This window comes from Periophthalmus magnuspinnatus, chromosome 19, assembly GCF_009829125.3.
Source record: "Periophthalmus magnuspinnatus isolate fPerMag1 chromosome 19, fPerMag1.2.pri, whole genome shotgun sequence".
Classification (NCBI taxonomy): Eukaryota; Metazoa; Chordata; class Actinopteri; order Gobiiformes; family Gobiidae; genus Periophthalmus; species Periophthalmus magnuspinnatus.
In genome coordinates, this window is record NC_047144.1 from 8,670,419 (window position 1) to 8,695,828 (window position 25,410).

The 25,410-nt window shown below is 41.0% G+C and overlaps 1 protein-coding gene across 1 annotated transcript in view; it reads right to left on the reverse strand.

The window, feature by feature from the left end:
- nrg3b (neuregulin 3b) overlaps positions 1–7,165 on the reverse strand; it is a 334,276-nt gene extending 327,111 nt beyond the window's left edge. Inside the window, exon 1 of the mRNA XM_033985213.2 lies at positions 5,970–7,165. Coding sequence (XP_033841104.1) covers positions 5,970–6,891 — 922 coding nt within the window. The 5' untranslated portion in view covers positions 6,892–7,165. The remainder of the gene's footprint in view (positions 1–5,969) is intronic.
- Positions 7,166–25,410: the final 18,245 nt, after the last annotated feature.

Genomic DNA, 25,410 nt, shown 5'->3' on the forward strand with positions numbered 1-25,410 from the left:
ATCCCATTCAAAGATGCTGGGAATGCATTGAAAGTGAACTAGTTCTGTTTTAACGTTTTTTTTTTTAATACAGTAAAAATCAAGTACAGCGTCTTTAAAGTCAGGTTTTAAAGGCCAAACCAAGGTGCGAGCTTCATAAAAAAAAACAAGAGCCGTTAGTCCATAAGGATGCAGTACAGTGTTTACGCTAGGTTTATAAGATGCAAATGCTATCGACAAAGGTTATATAAAATAAAGAGTATGGGGCTTCAACAGATCAACTGTGGCACTGAAGTAAACGGCCCACAGACGCAGTGCAATATAAAAACACATAAGATACTGCATAGGTACTGTATATCCAAGTTACTGTTCAATAACAATAACAACATACACAGCAAAGATGGCTAATATTATAGAATGAAAATAGTTGGTCTTATCGCACAATTAAAGTTCAACAGACGATTACATTTTAATTTGAGTAATCATCATGAGCCAAAAATACACTTTGTTTTAAATAAGAGTTTTGCCATTCGATCACTTTAATGGGCATAAATGAGCACAAAACTGTAGAAAACATTAGCAAGTGTATCAGTTTGTAATGATTGGTGATTAGCAATTAGCGTAAAGGCTTAGGGCTGTGTTGTATAATTTTTAAATCAGGCCTTTTTACGACAATTACGGAAGTGAAGTGTGAAGAATTTTTTTTTAAAAGATGCAAAAAATTCCCTTCAAACTGAAAAATTGGACAGAAATAAGAAACATTATGTCCTTGGTCACAATTCAGAAGACGTCACAAAATGTTTTCAAAGCTTCAGAGCTGCAAAAGGCGCTTTTAAACTCGTCCCAGTCAATAGTCACAATGCCGGGGGTGCGTTTAAAAAGGACTAATTCTGTTTTTTGTGGTTTTAATACAGAAAAAACATCAGGTAAAGCACGTTTAAGGTCAGGTTTTGCGGGTCAAAGCAACACGCGAGCTTCATAGAAAAAAAGTCTTTAGTTCATGAGGATAAGCTACAGTATTTACAGTAAGATGCTCATGCTGTCTACAAAGGTTATATATAAATAAAGAGAAATGTTTTTTAAGCGTTACAGCACTGCAAAGATTTCATTCAAAAGAGTTCTAATACAATTCAATCCAATATAAAAGTCCTTGGCAACAATTCAGAAGGATGTCACAGACTGAATACCAAAAATGTCTGTACATTTTTCAAAGCTTCAATTATATTATCAACAAGAACAATTTTTTATTTATTTATTTCCATTTGATGAACCGTTTACACCGAACACTGGAACGCAATGACTGAAGTTCACGGTTATCTTCGGAGAACATGAAGGGAGACTCAACCCTATGACACGCCCCCGTTTGCTTCAAAATTCCCATCAAACCCCACTCCTCTCTGATGTAACGGGCGAGCATAATGGATGTGTTTTGGTTGACTCCAAAGTACCACCTGTTTCATGACAGATATTTTCCCCAAATGCGAGGATAAAGATTTCAGAAGTGGGCAAAAATGTCAGGCTGCTCTGCATGATGTCAACATGGAAGCTGTGTGAGAATCGCACCGGTTCCACTGAAAATGACTTGTGTCTCTGAAAGCATTTATTAACTGAGTGCGGATTTGAGGGGAGCTTTAGAGCCCTGATCTTCGGATAGGAGGTGGAGCCGAAATGATTTGCTTTTCAAATGTACAACGGCGTAAGTGATGTAGTGAAAAGAAAGGAGGTAATATTTAAGAGAGCGAACTGTCACTTCAAATTACACTTAAGAAGTACTACTTTAATAACCACTTATGCCATAATTACTAATATCTATATTCCTAATGTTAAAAGGACGATATTACGCTATTTTCTGATCTATGCTATAATGTTGTTTCCGCATCACAAACATACCCGACGGAACAGAAAACACTCTATTCCACCTTGTGATGCCATCATGTGGTAATACAGGAAGTGCTCCACTGTGTTTTTAAACTCCACACATCTTCACTACAGTCATTTGGATGATTTCAGCCCTGGAAACGTCAATCTCTACTGAACAAAAACTAAAAGGTAGATGGTAACTTGAAAACGACCACTTCATGACATCACAAGGTGGAACAGAGCATTTTGAGCTTTGGAGATGTAGACAGACTAATAATAAAAGGTTACTCAAACGTGCGTGAATGAAACAAAACACAACTCCAGGTGTGTTTTGAGGAGGACACTACATTCTAATATGACTTAAAGCTTATAAGAGTCAATTTTACGTAACATAGGACCTTTAGTAGAAATACTGTTCTACTGCTGCTACTACCAGCTAATAGTTCTCTTACACTGTTAATGCTACTACAACTACATTACCACAGTACTTACACTAATGCTACCTATACTGCATTACATGATAATCACTGCTACACTATTGCTCTAACATCTAATACTAATACTATTTACCATCAAGGTTAGGTAATAGTCACTCTAAGTAAATCAATAGCTAACAAATTAATCAAATTCATTATCACAGCTACGCAGAATTGACTCCTGTGAGATTTAAGCCATGTTATAATACTCTTACCTCATCAAAAACAGACCTGGAGTTGTCTTTTGATTCATCCACACATGTTTGAGTAACACTTTATTATTAGTCTGTCCATATCTCCAAAGCTTCAAATGCTCCGGTCCACCTTGTGATGTCATGAACTGATATTTTACCTTTTTTCCAGTAGTAGATTGGCAATTCCAGGACTGAAATTATTCAAATGCGCGAAGGTTTATGGAGTTCAACAAAGCAGTGAAGCACTTCCTGTATTACCGCATGACATCACAAGGTGGAACAGAGTGTTTTAGTTTGAGAGAAGCTTAAATGTGCAGGGTTTATTACAACTCCAGGTATGTTTGTGATAAGAAACAACATTATAACATAGATCAGACAACAGCGTAACATGGGGGCTTTAAATAATGTCACTGTTATAAGCGCCACAAGCTAAATATTATCTGTAGCTACTATTAGGCGATTAGCTTTCTGTTCTATATGGAGTAATCATATAATATCCAATGTCCAATCACATGCTAAAGATATGTAACCCATGGGCAGAGGAGAAACATGTCACTTGAGCGCTGGTCCCTCTGAAATCAATGCCATTGATGAGTTCAGCTGATAAATGAGAAGATCCTATGTAGCCAACCGGAACGCTCCACACGTGACCGACGCTAAAAATACAAGAAAAACACACAGTTCTAGTTTCCACTGCCCTTAAAAGAAGCTTAGTAAAGGAGAAAACAGCAGAAAAGTGTGTCTGGGTAGCTACATTGTAAGGGGAGTTGCAGACAAGAGTAATGAAACTTGTTGTTGGCTTGTAATTTAATTAGAATACCAGCAAAATCAATAAATCCGTTGATTGAAAGGGCTTGAGATGGAGGGGTTCAAAGTGAGTCGGGAATATAGCAACAGTTGGTCACATGGTCACACTTTCAAGGCGCTCAAAGGGTTTTACAACAAGGAACCGCTCATCTATTAACATACGGATTCATACATCAGTGTACGCGGAGGTTGGTTAAGTGTCTTGCCCGAGGACACAATGGCAGTGTTCATCTGTGGGAGCTGGAATCACACCGCCAACCTGTGAATCAGTGGATTTGATCGCTCAACCAACCAATACGCCGGTCTTTATAATTCCTACATCGATTTGTTTAACACATAACACGTGGAAGAATCGTTTTCGGGGGTCAGTATTTATCGTGAAGACTTTTTCTTTGCAGTAGAGGGAAATATTTGGTAAATTTTTTGTACCACGATAAGATTTGAGCTGTAAAAGTTTGAATTACGAACCTCTATGACTCATTGCAGACACAAACTAACAACTTAAGTGCTGCATTCTGTTATTTATTTACTGCATATTTTTAAACAACATTGTAGATTTAGAATCGTTTTTCAGGGATAATTTTGCTTTATGGTTTGGTTTCAGTGTTATCGTTTATCGTCTGTATTTACTTCAGCAATATATCGCACTTTAAAATGTATTATCGTGACTGGCCAACCAATAATGTACATGCTGAGAGTGGGATTCGAACCAACAACCTTCGGATCAGTGGACAAACGCTCCACCAACTGAGTTACGGTGGCTCTCTGTCGTTTGACTCCTAATGCAAAGATGTTTTTTGTTTTGTTTTTTTCGCAAGCAACATTATGATTATGTATTATTACTAATCAAAAACAGTTGCGAGATAGGGATGTTCAAATGGAGAGAGCAATACCAGTCAGTCAGGCAATCAATACATAACATGAGTTTGCTTTTCTTTGGGATTCAGTGTAGCTCAATGGACAGAGCGTAAACTCTTGCAAGAAATGGTTCAATGTTCAAATCCATTACCTTAAACTGCTGTAAAACTATATCACCCTGAGCATTTTTTCTATTTCAAAAAACTAAGTTGTAGCAGCAGCCGGTTTTATTCTTTGTTTAGAGAAAGTGAACAAAATATCTGTACAATGCAGTTCCATTGTTCATTGTATTTCATAAACAGTTTGTGCAAGTAGAGATACTTTTTGTTCTTTAAAGTCAAAGTCAAATATTGTAGAATAGTGTGCACAATATATTCGTTATTGCACTTTCGCCATTTTGTGATTTTATCGTATCAAATCATGAGGGTCCCTGTGATTTCCCGTAAAACGAGAGATCGACCGATACAGGTTTTTTTCATGGCCGATGCTGATGCCGATTGTTTAGAATCCAGAGCAACAGATGGTCGATAAACTCTGCCGATATTTTTGGGCCGATATATAGGGCAGATTTTCATTTTTTCCCCCAAATTATGTAATTAAAACTTACAACAAACTGACCCTCAGCCCTGTATCTATATATATTTAGTGCAGTTGTGTTAAAATAAAGCTTTGTATGTGTGTTCTACGCAGCAAATCGACCAAAACAAAATAGAGATTTAAGACCGATAGCCGATACGCTAAAGAGTCCAAATATCGGTCTATCTTTACTGCAGACGCACTCACTAAGTAGTCCCCCCATTAATGAAGAACTCCCACAAGTTACAACCCAGCGTGCCTCAAAATGTTCATGCACTCAGCTTACGTCCGACCCCACGCTGGTCCAAACATCTTCCAGGTGATTTGTGAAAGGATGTTGGCTCCGAGTCAAATAAACGCAAAGCTATCCTTCGTTATACAATGCTAAATATGCAAAATTCACAGCTCCCCTGCTTTCTACCCTCTGTCTCCTCCAGCACTTGCATCACTACGCCAGCTCCATCTGCCATATCTCTTCAAACTCCCTCTTCCGCCGCTTTGTTATGCTTCCCACATTCTCGCCTCCTTCATCCTCTGATTTCTTCCCGTTCCACCATTTTCTACCTCTCTACTTGTCCTCTGCAACCTCTTTTTTATCCCTGTATCCAACTGCTTTTCCCGCAGCGTTTTCGAGGCACTTCCAAGCGCCACTCGCCTCCCTGTATCCTCTCATCTAAATGGGACATGTGGCCTTGCTCTATCTTGATTCCTCTAGACAGAAGGTGAGTGCTAGCCTTTACCCCACTTCCGCACCTCTGCTAGCTCTGTGTTATTTGTTTTCATAACGCAAAATACACCTCGATCGTGGAAAACATAGCCGGGGAGCACCAGCGTCTCAACTCAACATTCAAAACAGCATATGTTGGCCGTGCAGCTATACCGTGAAGCCATATTGGCAGAGGGGAAGTGAAAAAAACATTCTCTGGAGGTAAGATTCATATCGGATTATAGCACCAGCGGAAGATAAAAACGAGGTGAGAGCATCCCTTGATATCAGCCAGTCCTAATGAAAACGATTTATGTTAAGCTTGTTGAGTATTCACTAGACGTGCAGTTAAAAAAGGAAATCATTAGAATTCTCAGACTGTGAGTCACATCAAAGAGTGTCCGACAAAGAGTGTTATACTCCATGGGCAGTACAGTTACATTACAGTATGCAAAACTATAAAGCGAGAACAGTATTCGAAACATCAGCTGAAAGAACCAAAAGAGGACTTACGAGTTCTGTAGCGGTGGTGCGGGCGCGTGGCGGGACCTTTACCCGGGCGCCCATGAGTCCATCGGGTGGTCGGCTTGAACGGGACTGCCGGCTGGGACGTGGGTGACGGTAGCTTGGCAGTGGTTTTGACCGCCGGGCTGACAGTGGACGAAGATATGGAGGTGATGGTCGAAGTCTGCCCCGGTTTGGAGTTTACATGTCCGTTACGTCCGTTATTCCCGATCCCTTTCCGGACTGCGTTTCTCGGGGTGACATCCTTGCCGCTGGGGGGTGGTGTTAGCCGGGTGGCACGGGTGGTCGAGACAGTGACCGCAGTCCCAATAATACGGGTGCCCACGCGGTTGTGAAGGTGAGGGGCGCGGTTAGCCTCACCACCCAGAGAGCTCCCGTTGGCCGAGTGGTTGGCAGGAGGTCCCGATCGAGTTCTGGGCGCGGGGGCGGTACCGTCGGCGGCTAGCAGTGTGGTAGTAGAAAGGATAGCAGTGGTAGAGGCCGCGGATGTAGTGGTTGTGGCAGGAATGTCTTGGCCCTTAGGCATGGCACTGGGTTTGGAGAGGAATATAGGGTCCTGTCCAATGCTACCTTTAGCATCCACCAAGTCAGTGGGCATGTAGTCCTGCACTGAACCAACCACAATCCACTTAAGCAGCATCAGGCTTAGTCCTAGTCCTACAAACCCCATAACGAGGGGGACAGCACACAGCCAGGTCTGCTGCCGGGGCCACACCGCACATGGGCCACAGCGCAGGGGCCCCTGGGCTCTTGGCGACGCCTGCTCGGCCCCTGGCTCCTCCAGCGTCATGGGAACAAGGGAGCTTGTGCCGGAGCGCTCACTCATCCTGTCAGGGGAGGGTGGCTGCTGCGTTTTTGTCTTGGAGAGTGAATGGGAGGTCAAACAGGTGGCCGGATGATGCAAGGGCATATACAAGGAAGGGGACGAGCCTCAGAGGAAATGTCGGGCATTTTAAGTGTATAGTCAAACACACACTGCCTTTCTCTACATGCAGAAAGAGACAGAACACAAAGTAACGCACCTACAACACACGCAGACACGCTGTCACACACTGGGCTATTAATTAAAAACTGCACAGCACTCTAATGCATTCACAAGCTGTATAAGCTGCACTCCCTCTGGCGGACAACAACCCAAACACACACACGCACACACCAGCATCTATCTACAGAGCACATGCACTTTCACGCCTGCACACAGGTTATGGACAGGTGAGAGGAGCCAAAAGGAGGGGGGTTGTCTCACTGTAGTTCGGCTCTAACGAAGCGAGGATAATTCCCAGGATGCTTCTCTGCTTCGTTTAAAAAAAAAAACAGACAGAAGCCGAGGCAAAAAGAACGGAGAAAGGTATTGATCCGCTGGGTGGTGAGCTTCAGACTCGCGCTGTAAATCCATGTGCGTGTGTGCGTGCGTAGATCAACACGCCAAGCTACGACAGCACCCTTCAGCCCCTCTCAGCTGCATACACTCCTCAATGTGTCAGCCACCACCTTTTAGTCAAGTTCCTCAATCATTTTTTACCAATAGCAGGCGCGGGGAGCAATTTCCACTCTTCTTCTTTGCAGTCTTTTAAGTTTGCCTCTTCTCCATCCCCCCGCCACCCTTTTTTGGCCACTCCAGCTGTCAGTAAATCCAGGCACCAAAAGAGCCGGCAGAAGCCACACAAACTGCGCTCAGGGGCAGGGCAACACAGGACCAGATGTGCCGAGTCCAGAGGTGTAGCAGAGTATAAGTATATCCGACTGGTCCCAAAAAAAAAAAACGTCTGGTAAAAAAAAGGACAAAATCCACCTCGTCTTCTGGATCGGCGCGTCCCGTCACCACGATGATGGATCCCGCGGAAAAAGCCCAGACTGAATGCTTGGTTTACCTCCGCTGCATTCCCACAGTGGTGCAAGGAGCAGCGGAGAGGAGGATGGAGAAGCACTGAGAGAGAAAGAGAGAGAGAAGCGATGCAGGGAGGGAGGGAGAGAGGGAGTGAAAGAAGGAGGGGGCTGCTGCTGCTGCTGCTGCTCTGAAAAATGATGCGGCGGCTGTTCTCGCTCGGCTGCAGACTGGGGAGAGACGAGAGGAGGAGGAGGAGGAGGGAGAGAGGGAAGGAAGGCAGGAAGGAGGGATAGATAGATGGATGGAGGGAGGGCTGCCTCAATCTGCGCTGACTGATGTGGCTCTACCGCTCCTGCTGCTCCTATCCCATCCGGCGCGCGTCCTGAGTCTCTCCAGGACGCGCCGACGCTTCCGAAGTGACGCGTAACCGAACCGTGTCTCTTTATTTTATATCTTTGGGTTTTGTTTTGTTTTTTTAAATCTTTCCCCGCTGCTCTTTGGTTGATCCACAGGAAGGAGAAGTAAAAAAATAAGGCTGAAGGAGTGACTGAGAAAGTGCGCGTGTTGGTTAAAGCTCCGCAGTGGAGGCAGATGTAGCCCCAGATAAGTGCGAGGACAAGCGGAGCGAGAGGAGGAGAGGAGGAGAGGAGGAGAGGAGGAGAGGCGATGGCATAGACACACCCCAGGGAGCGGTGAGGTGGAGGACAGCAGCAGTAGCAGGGAGGGGCACTCGGTAAACAAATAATAACACGCGCACGCTTCACAGAGAGAGAGTGGGGAGGGACGCGCCATCTCCACCGGGCAGCAGGGAGAGCGGGATTTACGCACAAGTGGGACGGGCTCAAGGCCAAAGTGGCTTTGTGGGTAATACCACGTGCTCAGATCTGACTAGGAATGACAAATGCACTCGCCAAACACTACCGGGGGTCTTTCAAGGGGATTTTTAAGATTGAGTCGTGCTATTTACGCGTTTTGCTATAGGTGGCAGCATCAATTCTTTTCTCATAAGTAATTGAAGTGATATTGGCTGTAATACTGGTGACACATGCTGCTTATACGGTGCATTACATGACTTGCAGAACATTGATTGTGTTTTTTTTCATCCTGCAGCACTCAGCCAAATGAAAAGTGGACATAATTACATTTAATATGATTTTTTTTTTAAAGATTTGCACAATGTAACAGTCTGTCACCTCAGTAATGTGCCTGGAATGTTCCACAGAATGGCATTAAACACATCTATCAAGCAGGAGACACCACCATACCAATCTACAGGTCAGATGTGTGTGGAACATTTCAAGCAAAGCAATGACATCTCCATGGAAACGAGCAGGCGGTGACCCTTCTACCAGAAAAGCTACGCAGGGCAACTTCAGTCAAGCAAATTTGGGGATTTTAAACAACGTTACTTAAAATGTGTATGTATAATTACGTCACATTGTGCAATAAACGTAAACTAGATGTACATTTCATGAGCCCGCTCCAAAATGTGTCCGTTCTCACGTCCGATGGAGTCCAGTTTGTGGACGCAGCGTTGAATTGTTGCGATGTACCGTTTATCAAAGATTTTGCCGGTTGATCCTGTATCTCCATGTTCAGGGGGTGAAAAATGTAATTAATTGGAAGAAGAAAAAGAAGAAGGCAAAGATGAAGAAGAGGACGAAGAAGAAAAAGAAGACAAAGATGAAGAAGATGACGAAGACAAAGATGAAGAAGACGAAGAAGAACGAGACAACAAAGAAGAAGGTGAAGAAAACGAAGATGAAAAAGAGGAAGAAGAAGACGAAGAAGGAGACGAAAAAGAAGAAGACGAAGAAGATGAAGAAAAATACGAAGGAGACGAAAAAGAAGAAAATGAAGAAGACAAAGATGAAGAAGAAGAAGAAGGAGACAAAAAAGAAGAAGAAGAGGAAGAAGAACACAAAAAAGAAGACGAAGAAGAAGAAGATGAAGAAGAGGAAGACGAAGAAGGAGACAAAAAAGAAGATGAAGAAGATGTCAAAGAGGAAGACGAAAAAGACGAAGAGGAAGACAAAGAAGATGAAGAAGACGACGAAAAAGAAGACAAAGAAGAAGAAGATGACGATGACGGCGAAGAAGAAACCGATCAGGATCAGGCCCAAACATTTAGCCGTAAAAAAAGATGACATCACAGCAGTTTTGTTTTTTTGTCTTTTTATCTCGGTTTGGAACTGCCACATTTCTCTCTCCTCAAAGTGGGATTACAGCACCTTCCGTCACATGATGCATACTTATCACAAACTTAAGAGTTGGATAACTGGATATCAAAGAATCATTTTTGTTCAGCAAATGTTTTAGAGATTTCATTTAAAAGTCAACGGAACTAAATGATAAAAAGTGTTATTAAAATTCTCTAGTTATCCGGAGCAGCAAAGGATGAAACGCTCTGTCTGTAAATGTTAAGGATTCAAGCTGCTACACATGAATAATTCTTTTGAACCATGACATGGGAGTACTTAGCAAGTTTAAGAATTGTAGTTTCATACTGAAGGGAATATATGTATGAAGTAAGGGATGAAGTGAAAGAAGGAGCGCGGACAGAAAGCAAGAAAGAAAGGATATTTTTTTCCGCTCTTATGTAACTAACTGCAGTTCAATATCCAAGACCTCCGCTAACAAAATTCAAATGCTTATTGCAAACTGCTTTGTCTCACAGCCAAAATCACAATCCACTTCAAACTCCCCCAAATTCCCCCACGGACCGACTGAAACGGTGACATTTGAAATCTATTGTTTTTCGCAATAACAATTTGCATCCGCCCGAGGTTGGCGTCTTAGCTAGTTTTCATAAATAATATAAAATTGAGTGACACGGGAGCAGCGTCGTGACAGCTCCGCGCTTATTGGAAGTTGCGTAATAAATGACTTTGCTCTGTATCGTCTGCTAATGCGCGCGATGAGACTGAGGTGGTTGTTTACCGGTTAAAGACTAAAAAAGGTGATGCCCCTGCTCTGAAGATGCCTTTGAACTTGACAAGCTGTCTATAGTCAGTAATTCTGTCTGCTTTTTAGGCCCATGCAGCATTTGAACACTCCGAGGCAGAGCAGAAAAAGAGGACCGAACATGCGGATTATGGGGGAATGGTTTCAATTATGTAACAGTGTTTATGAGTTTGAGTTTGTGCAAGTTTTGATATTAGTGTGCCTGTCTGCTATCCTGAGATGGCCTAGCGTGGAAACTGGAATCTTGTCGGTAAGATGAGGTGCGTAGAGTAGCCAAAAATTGGTAAAGTAAATGAGTAACTGAGTCAATGTAACTGAGCACTCTGCTAATTATTCAGCAAGTACGGCTAGCAGTGTTGATTGTTCTTTGTCCGTTTGCATTTAAAACACATTCTAGCAAGTCACAAGCTGAAGTTTCATCAAATCACTTCCAAATATAGCACTGACATTCAACTCTACCGGCCTCCTTGTGCACGTTTTTGCCATCTGCCGCAATATTGATTCCAGTTGCTAATGTAAACAAATATAAACTCCAATTACCATCAATTACATTTTTTTTTTGGCGATTTAAAGCTTTCAATTTGAATTAATAGCCACCGCTGTCTGTCATAAGTTTGTGAAAATGCACGGAAAAGCCCTCTGCTGCTCTGGTCCTGACTAGAACCAAGAAGTCCAAGCACATAAGCCCCGTGCTCAAGTCTCTGTGCTGGCTTCTTATGGATCTATGGCCTGGCACCAAAGTACATCTCCGACATGTTAGTGCCATATGAACCATCTCACGCTTTGAGGACTTCAGGGACCGGCCTCCAGCTGGGGCCCAGAGCCAGGACTAAACAGATGAATGCCGCTAAAACCTGGAACAGTCTTCTAGAAGATGTGAGACTGGCTTCTACTTTGACAACGTTTAAATCCAGGCTCAAAACGGTTGTGTTTAACTGCGCATATGACATTTAATCTGCACTCTTCTCTTTTAATGTACATTTTATGATGATTAATTACGTTGTTTATTTGTTTGTGTTGGGATTTGAATGTCTTTCTTATTCTGTAAAGCACTTTGAATTACTTTGAGTATGAGTTGTGTTATACAAATACACTTGCCTTCCCTTAAGATTAAACCAGCATGGCACCAACCAAATAGCTTTTCGTTGATACACTGTTTTAAATAAAAAATAATGCAACTGTGCTGTAACACTATTTCAAATCCACTGCAATTGCGTATGCCACTTTTTGTACAGCGTTGCCTCCAAAGCAGATTTCACAGCAGCTAAAGCACTCTTTGAACTGTTGATCATTAGACGCAGCTGAAGTGGGTTGTAGAGCATGTTTTCCTTTAGTGTAGGGGGTACTTCTCAGTTCCTTCGGGGGCAATTTGGGCCGCAGCCTTGATGAATGCTATCCTGTAACATCCATCTATGTCCCATCACACTTATTTCCTCTACTAGTCGTCACTAGAAGGAGACAGCATCCCCTGATTCAATCCCCAGCGTGTGTCCTGCTCTTAGCTATATTTATGGCTTTAGAGTGTCGGCAGGCGGTAGCACAAGTGTCTAGCCAATCACTTTTCCATCTAAATTCTGCTCTCGAGGCCCCCGTCAGTCTTTTGCGCTGGTACAGATTGTCATAGATGTACATGTGGAAATGGTGACGCTGCCTCCGTCCCATACTGTGAAAGGCAAAAGACTGATGGATTGCGAGCAGATGTCAGATGCTGCTGTTTCTCTGTGTATGGCTCTCACTTCCTGCACTTTTCTGTGTTATATATGTAATCTGATGAAAGGACAATTCAGACTGCATTTGTACTACATCTGTTCTTAATGCGTTATACATTACATGCAGTTTTTACTTCACTACATTTGAGAGCAGATATCTGTACTTTCTACTCCACTACATTTTTATCTGGACTGAAAAGTAAAAGTATTTTTTCATTATGAGACTTGTGTGAGAGTTGCTGAAAAGGCTGAGTTTTTATTTTTATCAAGTTCCAAATCTGAGCAAAGAAAAATATAAAAATAAAAACGTTACTTATTAGAAAAATTACAGATTCAATTTTTTCTGTTGAGCAAAATTCAGCACAAATCTTTATCAAAATCACTACATTTTATCATATGCGCTTTATCATATATCAAAATCTGCACAAAATACTGTTACTTTTTACTCTTTAAGTACATGTTTAAACAGGTACTTTAATATGTTTACTTAAATAGATTTTTTCATGTGATGCCTTTACTTTTACGTGAGAATTTTCTTGCTCCAGTGTCTGTATTCTTACTTAAGTAACACAACACTACAACTATATCCGAGTTCATGCAAGAACAACTATTTATGCAGGAAAAAGGTTTTAGGACGCAATTCATTATTATAAAGACAGATTAAGCTTGAATCATGAGTTTAATCTGCTTTTTTACATATAAAAATAAACATACCAAATCTTCAGCTCTTACTCACTAACTTCTCCTTTCTGCAGCTGTCCCATATAAATCCTTATAATCTAAAAAAAATAAATAAAAATCATTAGTAGTAGTAGTTATTTCTGGAAGATGTAAGTGTTCAGTCGTTCATAAAGCATTTACCTCAACTAGTAAGACATGTATGTTGTACCACTACAGTTACTGTATTTACCAGAATATAAGTCACTCCAGTCAAAGAATTTAGAATTTTGGGGAAATTTATTTAGCAATATCTGAGACCAAGAGCAGATATTTTATCTTTAAAGGCAAGTTATAATAATAACAATAAATTAGAGAACAACAGGCTGAACAGCAGTACAGCACGCTAATGTAACACATTCATATTTAATCGACTACATACAGTAAACTGAATATGTGTCTGGTTTGTTAATGTGAGATATTAACAGTTAATCAGATAACTAAAGCATAAAAAACAAGCTAACAAGTTTACCAAACTCTTGATCTCACTCCAAATCACTAAATCCACTGAATTCTTCATCCTCGGTGTCGCTTCTGAACAACTCCGCCTCCTCCGGGGGTAGATGAAGTGCAGCTTCCTCTTCTGCATGGCTCATCAGACTCAGCAGAATACAATTTTTTTTTAGGGGGCGTTTTTGTTCAGTCTTTCTCAGATGTCTTAAATTATTGTAATGTTGAAGTTTCAATGGTGCAAGAGTAGTAGATACAGGTACACAAGCCTAGAGTCCCCTCGCACAGTTGTCAGTGTGACAGTAATGAAGATGTGAAATCATATATTTTAATAATTTAATAATTTCACATATAAGTCGCATTTAAGTATAAGTCACAATCCCGGCCAAACTATGAAAAAAAGTGGGAGTTATTGTCCGGAAAATATGGTACGTCACTATCAATTTGAGATAAATTTAGCGGTTACAATTCTAAGAAGGCTTCAGTCAATATTTTGCGCATTATTCCCTAACCTGAGACCCACACCGGTTATGTTTACACGAGACTGGAACCAAAATAGCAAATCTGAAAGACAAATGTGGTATTTCTTGTAATAAGACAAGGCTAGGAAAATTGTTCTGTTAATATTGTGGTGTGGTGTAGAATAGCTCCATTGTTGACTTATGATAACTCTTCTTCTATTGCTTACCACTAAAACACTGTCTATCTGCTTCATTACAACATAGTTCATTTTTACATCTGAACTGGACAACACTGTGTTCTTCACGATTCCCTTGTGCATTCCTAGGTCTTGTATACCTGACCCCACTCCTACTTTGCTTAACAGGCTTTATAGCGGTGGTTGGGTTCAAAAGTTTGTGCAGCCGGCTCTTAGTCCCACTACTGACCCCTTTAATGCACTTGCTGAGATAAGTCTCCCTCCATGTTACACTCTCCAAGAACTAAATTTGACTCTACGGGGGCAGAAATTCACATCTTCACTTCACGGCCTCTTTTTGTTTGATGAAAAGTAATGTGAGCGATATGTCATCTCTGCCTTGGGTTGTGAGACTTGATGGAGCAAGACTTTTCCATTTCTTCGCAGGTGAGCGTGTGGCGGATTCCTCTTCCCTCTGGCCCTTCTGCTTTTAGTTTAAAGGGGCAGAAAGATGAGGGTTAATAAGGAGAAACCATGTTTGACTGCCTGGCTGCATCCAATCCATCCAATTCTTCAGCTCTTGTGGGATCAATGCACCCGCAAATACCCCGCAGGGCTGTGCTGTTCACACTGCGGACTCCATTTGAATGTCAGATGGGTTACCTGTCAGAGCAGAACTAGAGGGGCCGGAGAAGAGAGAAGAAAGAAGAAAGAAGAGAGGGATTCTGGTTATGCAATGTGTCCACTGTGGGGGAAAAGGATCAGAGTTTGGGCAGGTTGGAGGCCGACTGACCCAGAAAAAAGTTTGAGGTGATTGTGTGGGGTTTCGTTTGAATGGCGTCAGTTGACTAGAATATATGTCAGCACAAGTAACTTCGTCTGATTTCGGAAACTGAGAAAAGTTAGGCCTGGTTAGTATTTGGAAGGGAAAGTGCTGGAAATACAACCTTAACTAGTGTGAATCTGGTCTCGTAGGGCAGCTGTGGCTATAATCGTAACTTAGCACCATGAGAATGTAATGAATTAATAGTGTAGACAACTGCTCAATGAGGTCTTTCTTCCGTCTGAGGTCTTCCTTCCATTTAAACAGGTTTTGGTGCTGTCTTCCTACCGAGACGAGGGGAGCTTTTATACTCTCACACACCTGTCCTGTAGAAGTCAGGCTGTAGATGGCTGAAACCTGTTCAAATCAGCTGACCGGACACATCACAGCAACATCACGTGACCACTCTGAGGAAGAGCGCTAGTGAGCAGTCAAACCTGTCAGGTATGAAAACAAACTAAACCTTGGTCTGGAAAAATAATCTACTCTGAGCAGCTGGAAAATCGCTATATATTATTATTACAAATAGCTGTAATCTATCATGGCTATGCAGTAGCACTGGACGGGAACAAAAGCCTGTTTTTCCTCAGGTGAAAGTATTTCCCTTTTGCTTATCTTTATTTTACGTAAATGTTTAATCACAGAAAAACTTGTGCATGTATTAACGGCATTAAACTTATATTATATGGAGCGACAGGGGCTCAGATTGTAGAGTGTTTATCCATTGATCTGAAGGTTTATGGTTCGAATCCTGCTCTCGACATAAGCATCATTGATTGACCAGTTTGACCCACTGGCGCACAGGTTGGCGGTGCAATTCTAGCTGTTGTGTCCTTGGGCAATATGCTTAAACCTGGTGTGTGTGTGTGTGTGAATGAGGGAGTGGTTCCTTGACTATTTACCATTGACCATCTGTTCAAATGGTGTTAGGCATATATTTAAAAGCACAAAACACATTCCTCATAGATCTGACCTGTAACTTGACCTGGTAGTTAAATGCCATATCGTGGAACATTCAAGGCAAAGCAATAACGCAACAGTCACCATGGAAACAAACAGGTGGAGAGATCTTCCACCAGAAAAGTCTAATAGCGCACCTTTGCGGATGTGTCAGTGCTTTAAGGAAATCAAACATGAAACACATTGTAATCGAACTGGCAGAGAAAAGCTGTGTCTCAATCTGCTTGCCGTCTCCACCGCGTCAACCGTCAAACTGATCAAACAGGCTTGATTATTCTGTCCTGGTCCATATCTGCATCAGGAGCTGTCCATGGTGCTGATCCCTGAGCTTGGAAACCTCTCGCCCCTCCATCACGGTTTTTGCTCATGCAGCACCTATTGAACTTGTGACGGGTAGAAATCAATTTAATGTCTGAATGCTTCTCAACGCTTCACAAAATACAACTGCTAGGTCAAGTGACAGTTAAATCTATCAATGTGTATATCTTACTTTATACATGTCCAATAAACAAAACTCCACTCCAGTCGAGTCATAAGCCACCTCAAAAACACAATAACAACGCAAACGCTATAACTCCAAGCCCCGAGTTTTATTTTTCCGAATTAGCTTAATTGTATCACGTTTTAATGATGCATGCAAGTTGGAATATGAGCGCAACAAAACAATACCGCCATGCCGCGCCACACTCTGCTCTAGGCGACATTGTCCCCGTTTCAAATGCGTACGGCAAAAGTTGAGCGTCTTATCATTAGCGTTGCAGCAGGCGGACAATATTACAGATGTAGCGGTAATTAAATCACAACTCCCCGACTGGAGCCATCGCCGAGATTAGCCGTGTCTATTCCTCATCGTCGGGGTCCGCCAAGTCAGAAGCTTTACAAATTACATCAGCTGGTGGGAGCAGAGGACGCCGGAGAGGAGTGGGCTGCCGCTGATTGGCCACCAGAGGGCGCGTCGCGTGATTTAGTTACCGTCTTTACGCTGTTCTGTAGCGATGGGCGTTGGGGGGAGGAGTTGAGTTAGCCTAGCTCGGTGCAGCGTTGGGGACAGAGCGTTCTATGGCCTGTGTCGGCGATGATATGTTGGGGTTGTATTGAAATTCAGCCTTGTACACAAAGGGCTATTTGTTTTGTAGGAGCACACAGGCCTCTACTCAGTTTGAACTCGGAATAATAACAGCGGAGTAAAGTGGTTGTGTTTTGTGCTGGGGAGTTTTGTATCATGCAATTTTGATAAGATTGTTTCTACCAAGGTTAAAAGTGTTAAGAGGGAAAGCTGTAGTAATAGTAAAAAAAAAAAAAAAACATAGCTACACAATTTGATGTTTCTTTCTATATTTTGATAAATACAAATCGCTATTAATATTGCATTCAACAATATTGCATTTAGCTACCTCTGTGTAATAGGCTCTGCTAGCAAGCTTGCTGTGTATCAAAGCTAAAACCTTTATTAAAATAGGAAAACATAACATAAACAACCTATTAAAATTCTAATTAATTCAAATAAAGGTGACCTGATTGTTTTTAAATGTACAATACTTCAGGTTGCGGTGTTGCTTTAATATTTATTATGCTTCAAACTTAGCATTAGCGTTAGCATTGAGACACAAACATCACTTATCTTTAAATATTTATTCATTTTAGTGTGATTCTGCAAAAACCTTATGAAGAACAAATTGGACAGGAAGGAGTGATGCTAACACTGAGGTTGCCGGGCGCTGTTGTGCACAGAGCCTATATTTATTGTGTTTATTTTTATTAACGTGGTGAGCAGCAACAGTTGCCTGGGGGGTACGTGGACAGAAGCCAAAGTGTCTCACCTGTGGACACAACAAGTGTGGGATACAAACTGCCGACCTTTGAGTTGATGGACTAACACTTCAACCACTTGAGCCACCGCTGCCCGCTAATCCCATGTCTGATAAATGACCCTTTTTCTAATTCATTGATTTCTGATTATAGTGATTTAATTAGAGTCAAAACAAGCACTCCTAAAAAGCTTAAAGTCCTGGCTACATGTTGTGTCCATTATGGCCGATGGACCTCCCTGTGTCCTTCAAACATCATTCGTTTCCCTTAACACCTTTAACCAGCCAATACTCCTCCGTGTAATCAAGAAAAGACTCCGTTTCCCAGCAACAAACATCAGCTGACCTCCGCTGACTTATTGATGAGCACTCCATCTGCCCCCATTTTGTGTCTTCTTCAAGGGGCAGAGGGCTCTCTTAGGAGCATAATCATTGCAGGGTAAGTGTCTGCTAAACTCTGAAACTATGTCTTCTGCTGATGCTATTGGCCTGTACGCGACTGTTACTGCTTTTCTCTCCAAAGCGTTTAGTGAAAAAGGAATAAATTATGTTTAAATGTGAGACTTGGTGAAAGCTTTAAATCTAATGTCAAAAGTTGTTTTCATAAAAAGGAAGTGTCTTCAATTGCCTCGGCAGATGTATCCGAAGAGGCAGAGAAGTTAATGATGAAAACTTGTGAAGCAGATGTATGGTGCCAATCAGGGTTCATCTTTATTTAAATGAAGATTTTTTAAATGTAGACAGCAAGACAAAATCTTAAACTTTAATTTAGCGACTGTACATTTATCTGCAGCTGTGATCGTACAAACCAAAGACATTGTTTTTGTTTTGAAATAATTAGTCGTTCAGTTATTATTATTTCATTCAGTGACACATGGCTTTGCACACACTCTCCTGTGTGAAAAATCTGCTTTATTTTTGTTTCTTTTATTTTTTATTCATTTAATGATTCCCATTAGTCTGTGTAAGTGCACAGGCTGCTCTTCCTTGGGTCCACTCTTCAAAATAAAAGCATTACACAGCGGACGTACCTTAACAGTAAAGCACATTGCCAATGAAAACATAACACAAGTTTTATCTTCAGGGAAACAGGCATACACACACACACACGCACACACACTGAAGATAATCATAGTGTTTAGTTAGCATTAGCCGTGTAGCATTTTTTCACTTACAAACATTGATTTCTTGAGATGTTTTTTAGCAGGATGATTGCGTAGTCACGTAATTTCTTGAGGCAGCTCATTCAGTAAGAAATGTCTCTGTACACAAAGGGTTTTTTCAGTGCATTAGTTCTTGGTTTAGGCAAAGTAAAGGCTGCATATGAGGCTCGTCTTGTGTAATATCTGTTCCAGGTGGGCTGTAGCAGTGAGATCAGCCTAAAAGGTCTGCGTGTCGTCCAGACTTTATGCAACGACAGAACCAAACTACATTCCGGCCTGTCTGTCACTTTCATCCCTGACAGTGTCTGATGCATAGCATTAACATTCTTGTAAAAGGGCAGCTGAGAGCTCGTCCAGCAGCTTCATTCTGAGCTGTCTGGAGTTTGGCCAGGTCTTTGTTGGCAGCGCTGGACCACACAATAGGACAACAGTACAGATGAGATAAAACAAGAGGGTGTATTATAAGTCATCTTGCTCCAGTTGGCATAAAATGGTCTTTTGTTCTAATTATGAAAATATTTCTACTCATCTTAGTAACAATATTATTTATACGAGTTTGGTCTAATGTGACAGTCAAAAGCTGTTCCTGCAAAGTTTATTTTGACTTTGATGTTTCTCTGACGAAATGTTTTGATCCCAATAACATACACTTTGCTGTAGCTATAGACCTGATCCAAACTAGAAGAGCACACATGTATAGTTGTATCATGTGTGTAAACAGTCGTCCATGACTGTGTTAGTGCCTACAGTATTTCATTTACAAAGACACTGTAAAGCCGAGAATCGAGGCGGCTGAGAGAGTGTTGTAGAGACCCATTAAAGGCAACGCATTGTTTTGTGTTAGCCAAATAACTGCTCATGAAGTGTGTAGCTGCACTTTTAAAACCATATGCTGACAGTTTCATCTGTAAAAGTTCATGATCCACAAGATGAAAGGCTGCGCTGAAATCAAGAAACAGCTCTTACCAATTGTTTGCTACTGATCTGACGTAACCATTCATCAGTCAGAGCTGTGAGTGCTGTGCTGGTTGAGTAAGCCTCCTTAAATCCATGTTGGACATCAGAGAAAATACAGTTTACAGCTAAATAATCATGAATCTGTTTGCACCACAGCTTCCATCAGATTACTCAGGACAGGTGAGATGGGTCTACTACTCTGCCCTCTCAGTGGTTGTTGAGAATTTTTCACCAAAGGGACTACTTTTGATAACTTCCACAAGTCTGGGTACACACATTCATCAAAACATAAATTGAAAATGTGACAAATAGGCTTGGCAGAAGCAATCTTCAGCAGTGTTCCATTCATATCATTAATGCACTAGTTTTGTCGCAGTTTAAATTGTCAAGAAGCTTTAGAATTTTTCTATTTGCAATATGTTTGAACTCAAAATAACATTTTTATAACATACAATAACATAATTTGTTTTCTAATTCTTGTTCTTGACGGCTCACCACTCACTCGGGCGTCTCTTTTGTGCTTGCACTTTGTCCTGGTTGTAGTTGTTGAAATCGTTGTAATTTGAAAAGGCTTTGTAATGAAGGTCCATCCAACTCAGTGATGACATTTTACTCACTCGACTCCGACTCACTTTCCCATAATTGTTTACTGTTTTTACCACATTTAATTCACTTCAATTGATTTTTCACAAAGGTCAACATTATAAAAGACCACATACATACACACATGTAACATATATGCACGTGCACATTTACACATACACACATGTAACATATATGCACGTGCACATTTACACATACACACATGTAACATATATGCACGTGCACATTTACACATACACACATGTAACATATATGCACGTGCACATTTACTCATACACACATGTAACATATATGCACGTGCACATTTACACATACACACATGTAACATATATGCACGTGCACATTTACACACGTGCTTCATGCCTGTTACATGCACATGTGTGTACTGTACACATACATTTTTCATTTACATATGTATGACAAATATAAGTGACACTGTGAAAAACATGGACACCTTAAATAGCTATGTAAGATTAGAATGGTCCATCACCGTAGTACGAGTAAAACCATTTGATGACTTGGCAGATCTACATACTTTCTATTTGTACTTTAATTTATTTACTTATTTTCTTTCTTTCTTTTGCCATTTTAGAACAGACTATTTTATGAAAGAAGATAATTTTATAAGCGTAAATAAGTAAACTTGTGCTTTTATTCCTAGATAACCTAGGATTAGGACTAGGATTAGCAGTCTGCAGGATTACCTGACATCAGTGTCCAACCAAGGGACCTGGCACATCCCACAGAGAGTTTCTTTATTGGGACGTGTTTATCACAAACTGCCGTACATGAATTACAAGCTGGTAAGTACTTGCTCAGTATTTGTGTAACACAGCATCCAACTGTATGTTTTTCACTAGTAAAATGGTCTTCAGAAAAAGACTTGTATATTCTCTTGTGAATAACTTTTGGTCTTGCTTTTGGAAACTTTGTTTGAAAATATTAAGTAATTATATTGTGATCACTGAAGCCGACTGCTGCTGAAATTACATTTAAATACTTTTCAACACAGTCTGTATAAATGTGATCAGAAAAGTATATACACACACACATATATTATTAGAGAGCCAGTCAATGTTTACATCTGAAATAATACCCTTCATGGTTACTGTCAGTGGCTTTTTGGATCATTGTGCGTTCAAGTATTGTGTATTTGAGCTTGGTGGTCAGTAACAACACGTCAGCATGGCTTTACAATGTGGAACATGCACTTGAAGCTTCTATACCAGACGTGCCAAGGTCCTTTCTCACTTAGACTGGAACGCTTTTTTGAATATAAAATCCAGTTCCTCTACCATATTTGTTTTCTGTCAAGCCTGAATATGCTGTGACCTTCTGTTGCCAATGCAGTATCTTTTTAAAGTTCATCTAAATGCCTCTGAAACGGCCATTATTTGAATATTTGTCTCCAACAAGATGGAAGATAATTTAAAACTACAGATGTACAAATGAGCAAGTTTGATGACTTTTGTTTCTGATTTATGAAACACCATTATATGAAAACGCGTGAAAGATTTAAGACGGAATTATGCAATGAACTATTTGAGCGAGGCTTTTTGACTCCACTGGCTTTGGAAGAGGAGAACTGCGATTTAAAGGGTAATTGGTCACATTTTTTATATTGCACTTTTCCACCTTCAAGGCACTCAAAGAACTTTACATGAACGAACCACTTAAAATTCACACAGGCATTCATACACCACTGCACACAGATACTGGGGGGGGGGGCGAGGTGGGTTAAGTGTCTTGCCCAAGGACACAATGACAGCATTCACCTGTGGGAACTGCAATCACACCACCAACTTCAGATCAGTCAACAGACACTTCACCAACCGAGCTACTGTCACTGCTAAGCCTCTCCAACTGCTCAGAACAAATTTATGGATTTGTAAATACAATAAAACGTATTGACACATCATACCATTCGAAATGGACAAAACAATATATTGTCAAAATGCAAAAAAAGTCTCAAAGTTTCTGTCTTCTATCAGTACAAACAAACCAGTTTTTCACTTGTCTAAAATTTGGAAAACACACTTTATAAACTACGTGTATTTCTAATGAGTTATTTAGGTGTTGGAAATCTCTCTAGAATTACCAATGAAAAAATACTTTGTGGTGGTTTCGACTCTGGGGTTTTACTCATGACGCAACAATCCTGACATAATGCAATTAAAAAGACGACTGTGGATGAACAAAACAAAATACAACTCCAGGTGTGTTTCTGATGAGTGGACAACGGCACAACATGGTTAAAAGTGCCTAATATGTGTCCTTAAGACATACTGGGGAAATGTAAAGCAACTCACCCACCACTTTTTTTAGCGTCCTGTTTTTTTTTGTATTTTTCCTCATATTTGTTCTAAAACTCTTTAATCCTAATGATCTGAAAAAGCTGCCCCTTTGTTCTCTGCACCACCTGTTAAATAATTCATGATTTACCCAATGCCATGAATGCGTTTAGTCTTATGCGCGCGCGTTGGATTTTGGCTTTAATTGGCCGATGGGAACGACTTTTGACCAGTGTCACTCCAAAGGAAGCAAATTAGAAACCGCACTTGAACCAAAGGATTTAGACTCAAGAGGAGGAGGACTGCGTAGAATACGGTATTTACAAATGTAGCTTATTCCTAACCAGGTGTCCGTCCACAACCACACAACCCACCAGAGACACGAGCACAAGTTAGCATACAAAAGACGAGGCTATAGTTCCTTTCTACCATCATTGAAGCCATTTTGGTTCACAGTGGGATTGGAGGAATTTGGTTATAGAGTGATTTTTTTGTACCACTGGGACTTTTGGCATTCACGACCAAGCCACAAGTGACCGGAAATACGCTGATAAAACGTACGGCGGACCTGAACGAGGGGAGTGGAGGGTAGTTGCCATTATTTCAACCAAATCGCATGGGAGTTTTGTTAGTGGATTGTGGTTTTTGGTGGTTTGGTGGTTGTTAGATGGTGGCTAAAAATGTGGTTTGTGAGAGTTGGTAGTACAGATAGGTACCACAATAATAACCAACATAATGGTGATTAAACTGCCTTGTACCAGTTGTGATAAAGATCATAGCCAATAGATTCAACTTAGTCCTTATAATATCATTTTATCAGTATCGATACCTCCTCAAATAAGTTTCAGTATCAGTATCTGGTATCGTTTCTTTCGGCAACCATTTTACAGATGCAAACACCGCGTATAGCTCATTTGTAAGTGCTGTAGCATTTGTTACAGAACGAGGCTTAAAGAGGCTTACTACTGTATATATATATATTATATGCACAGCAGCCCTCCTCCTCTACCGCAACAGTAAGGGAGTTCTTACCTTCGCCAACACCAAAGGATATAAGAGATCCACGCAAAACATCACAGATTAAGTTACACATCTCGTTCATGTTGAGTTCTTGCCAGTTTCAAAACTTGAAATGGACTAGACTTTTGAACAACCTTGTTATTTTGTAAGATTATATACCAATTTTTGTGATAAGAGTTGTTCTGGTGTTGTTTTAGTCGGTGCGGAGTGCAGGGAATGTACTTACTAACTAAAAAATACATTGAAAAACACTGCAATATACCATTATAAAAGTACTCTCCATACGTTCCTGTGATTACCTCGTCGACACTATAGGTACAGTGTGACGACGTGAATCTTAAACTCTACTCATGTCTTATGTATTTCTACTGCACACACTTTGTTTAAACCTTCCACATTGTACAATAGAATAAGTTACTGGTAAGCTGCACTCACATATCCTGAGCATGTTTTTTATTAGTTCATTTATTAAATTCATAAATCAATAAAATCATTCTTAATTACTTGTAATTAAAAAACACACGTAAAAAAAATAATCTTTTTCATTGTTTTAGTTGATTGTTTAAATGGACCTCATAGCAGTTGAATTTTCTTTCACACTTACCTCCATGTGGCGTCTGGAAATGTTTGGGGACGGGGCCTCCAAACGTTTTCCTGAGTCTTATTCTTGGTACCCTAACATTTTAAATGATTTTTCTTCAGCTAAACATGGTGTTTTGCTATCTTTTATCTGTTATATTTCATATGAAGTAGCGTCTACCAATTTGGATGCCTTTGTTTACCTGTAACCCTGATCCTTATTGTATTATGAACGTTACAGTTACAGTGGACAGGGCCAATTACAATGGACCAGGCCAATTACAGTGGTCTGGGCCGATTACAGTGGACCAGGCCAATTACAATGGACCAGGCCGATTACAGTGGACCAAGCCAATTACAATGGACCAGGCCAATTGCAATAGACCAGGCCAATTACAGTGGACCGGGCCGATTATAGTGGACCAGACAAATTACAATGGACCAGGCCAATTACAATGGACCAGGCCAATTGCAGTAAACCAGGACAGTTACAGTGGACCGGACCAATCACAGTGGACCGGACCAATCACAGTAACCTCGTGTATAGAAGACAGGTATGTTTTGCATTCAGAAGACTTTTGTGTGCGAAACCACATGCTGTAAACCTCTAAACATTTTTGGTGTAAATAAAAATGTCACTTTTGCGATGACTTCTTGCCTCTGTTCCTCCCCAGCCATTTCAGCCACCCCGAACGACACTACCTCACACGGAGATGAGACAGCTCTCTCTCAGAACACGTCCTTGTCCATCTCTCTCATGGCACCCTATGTACTCCGTGTCTTCTGAGGTGGTGCGGAGTTACGCTGATCAGAAGTGACAGTTCGCACATACTACTGACTTAAACCTGCTTCTCTGTGGTCTCTAGAGTATCAGCCCCTCCCCCCGTGTGCACGTCACCTGTCGGCGCAAATCACATTCT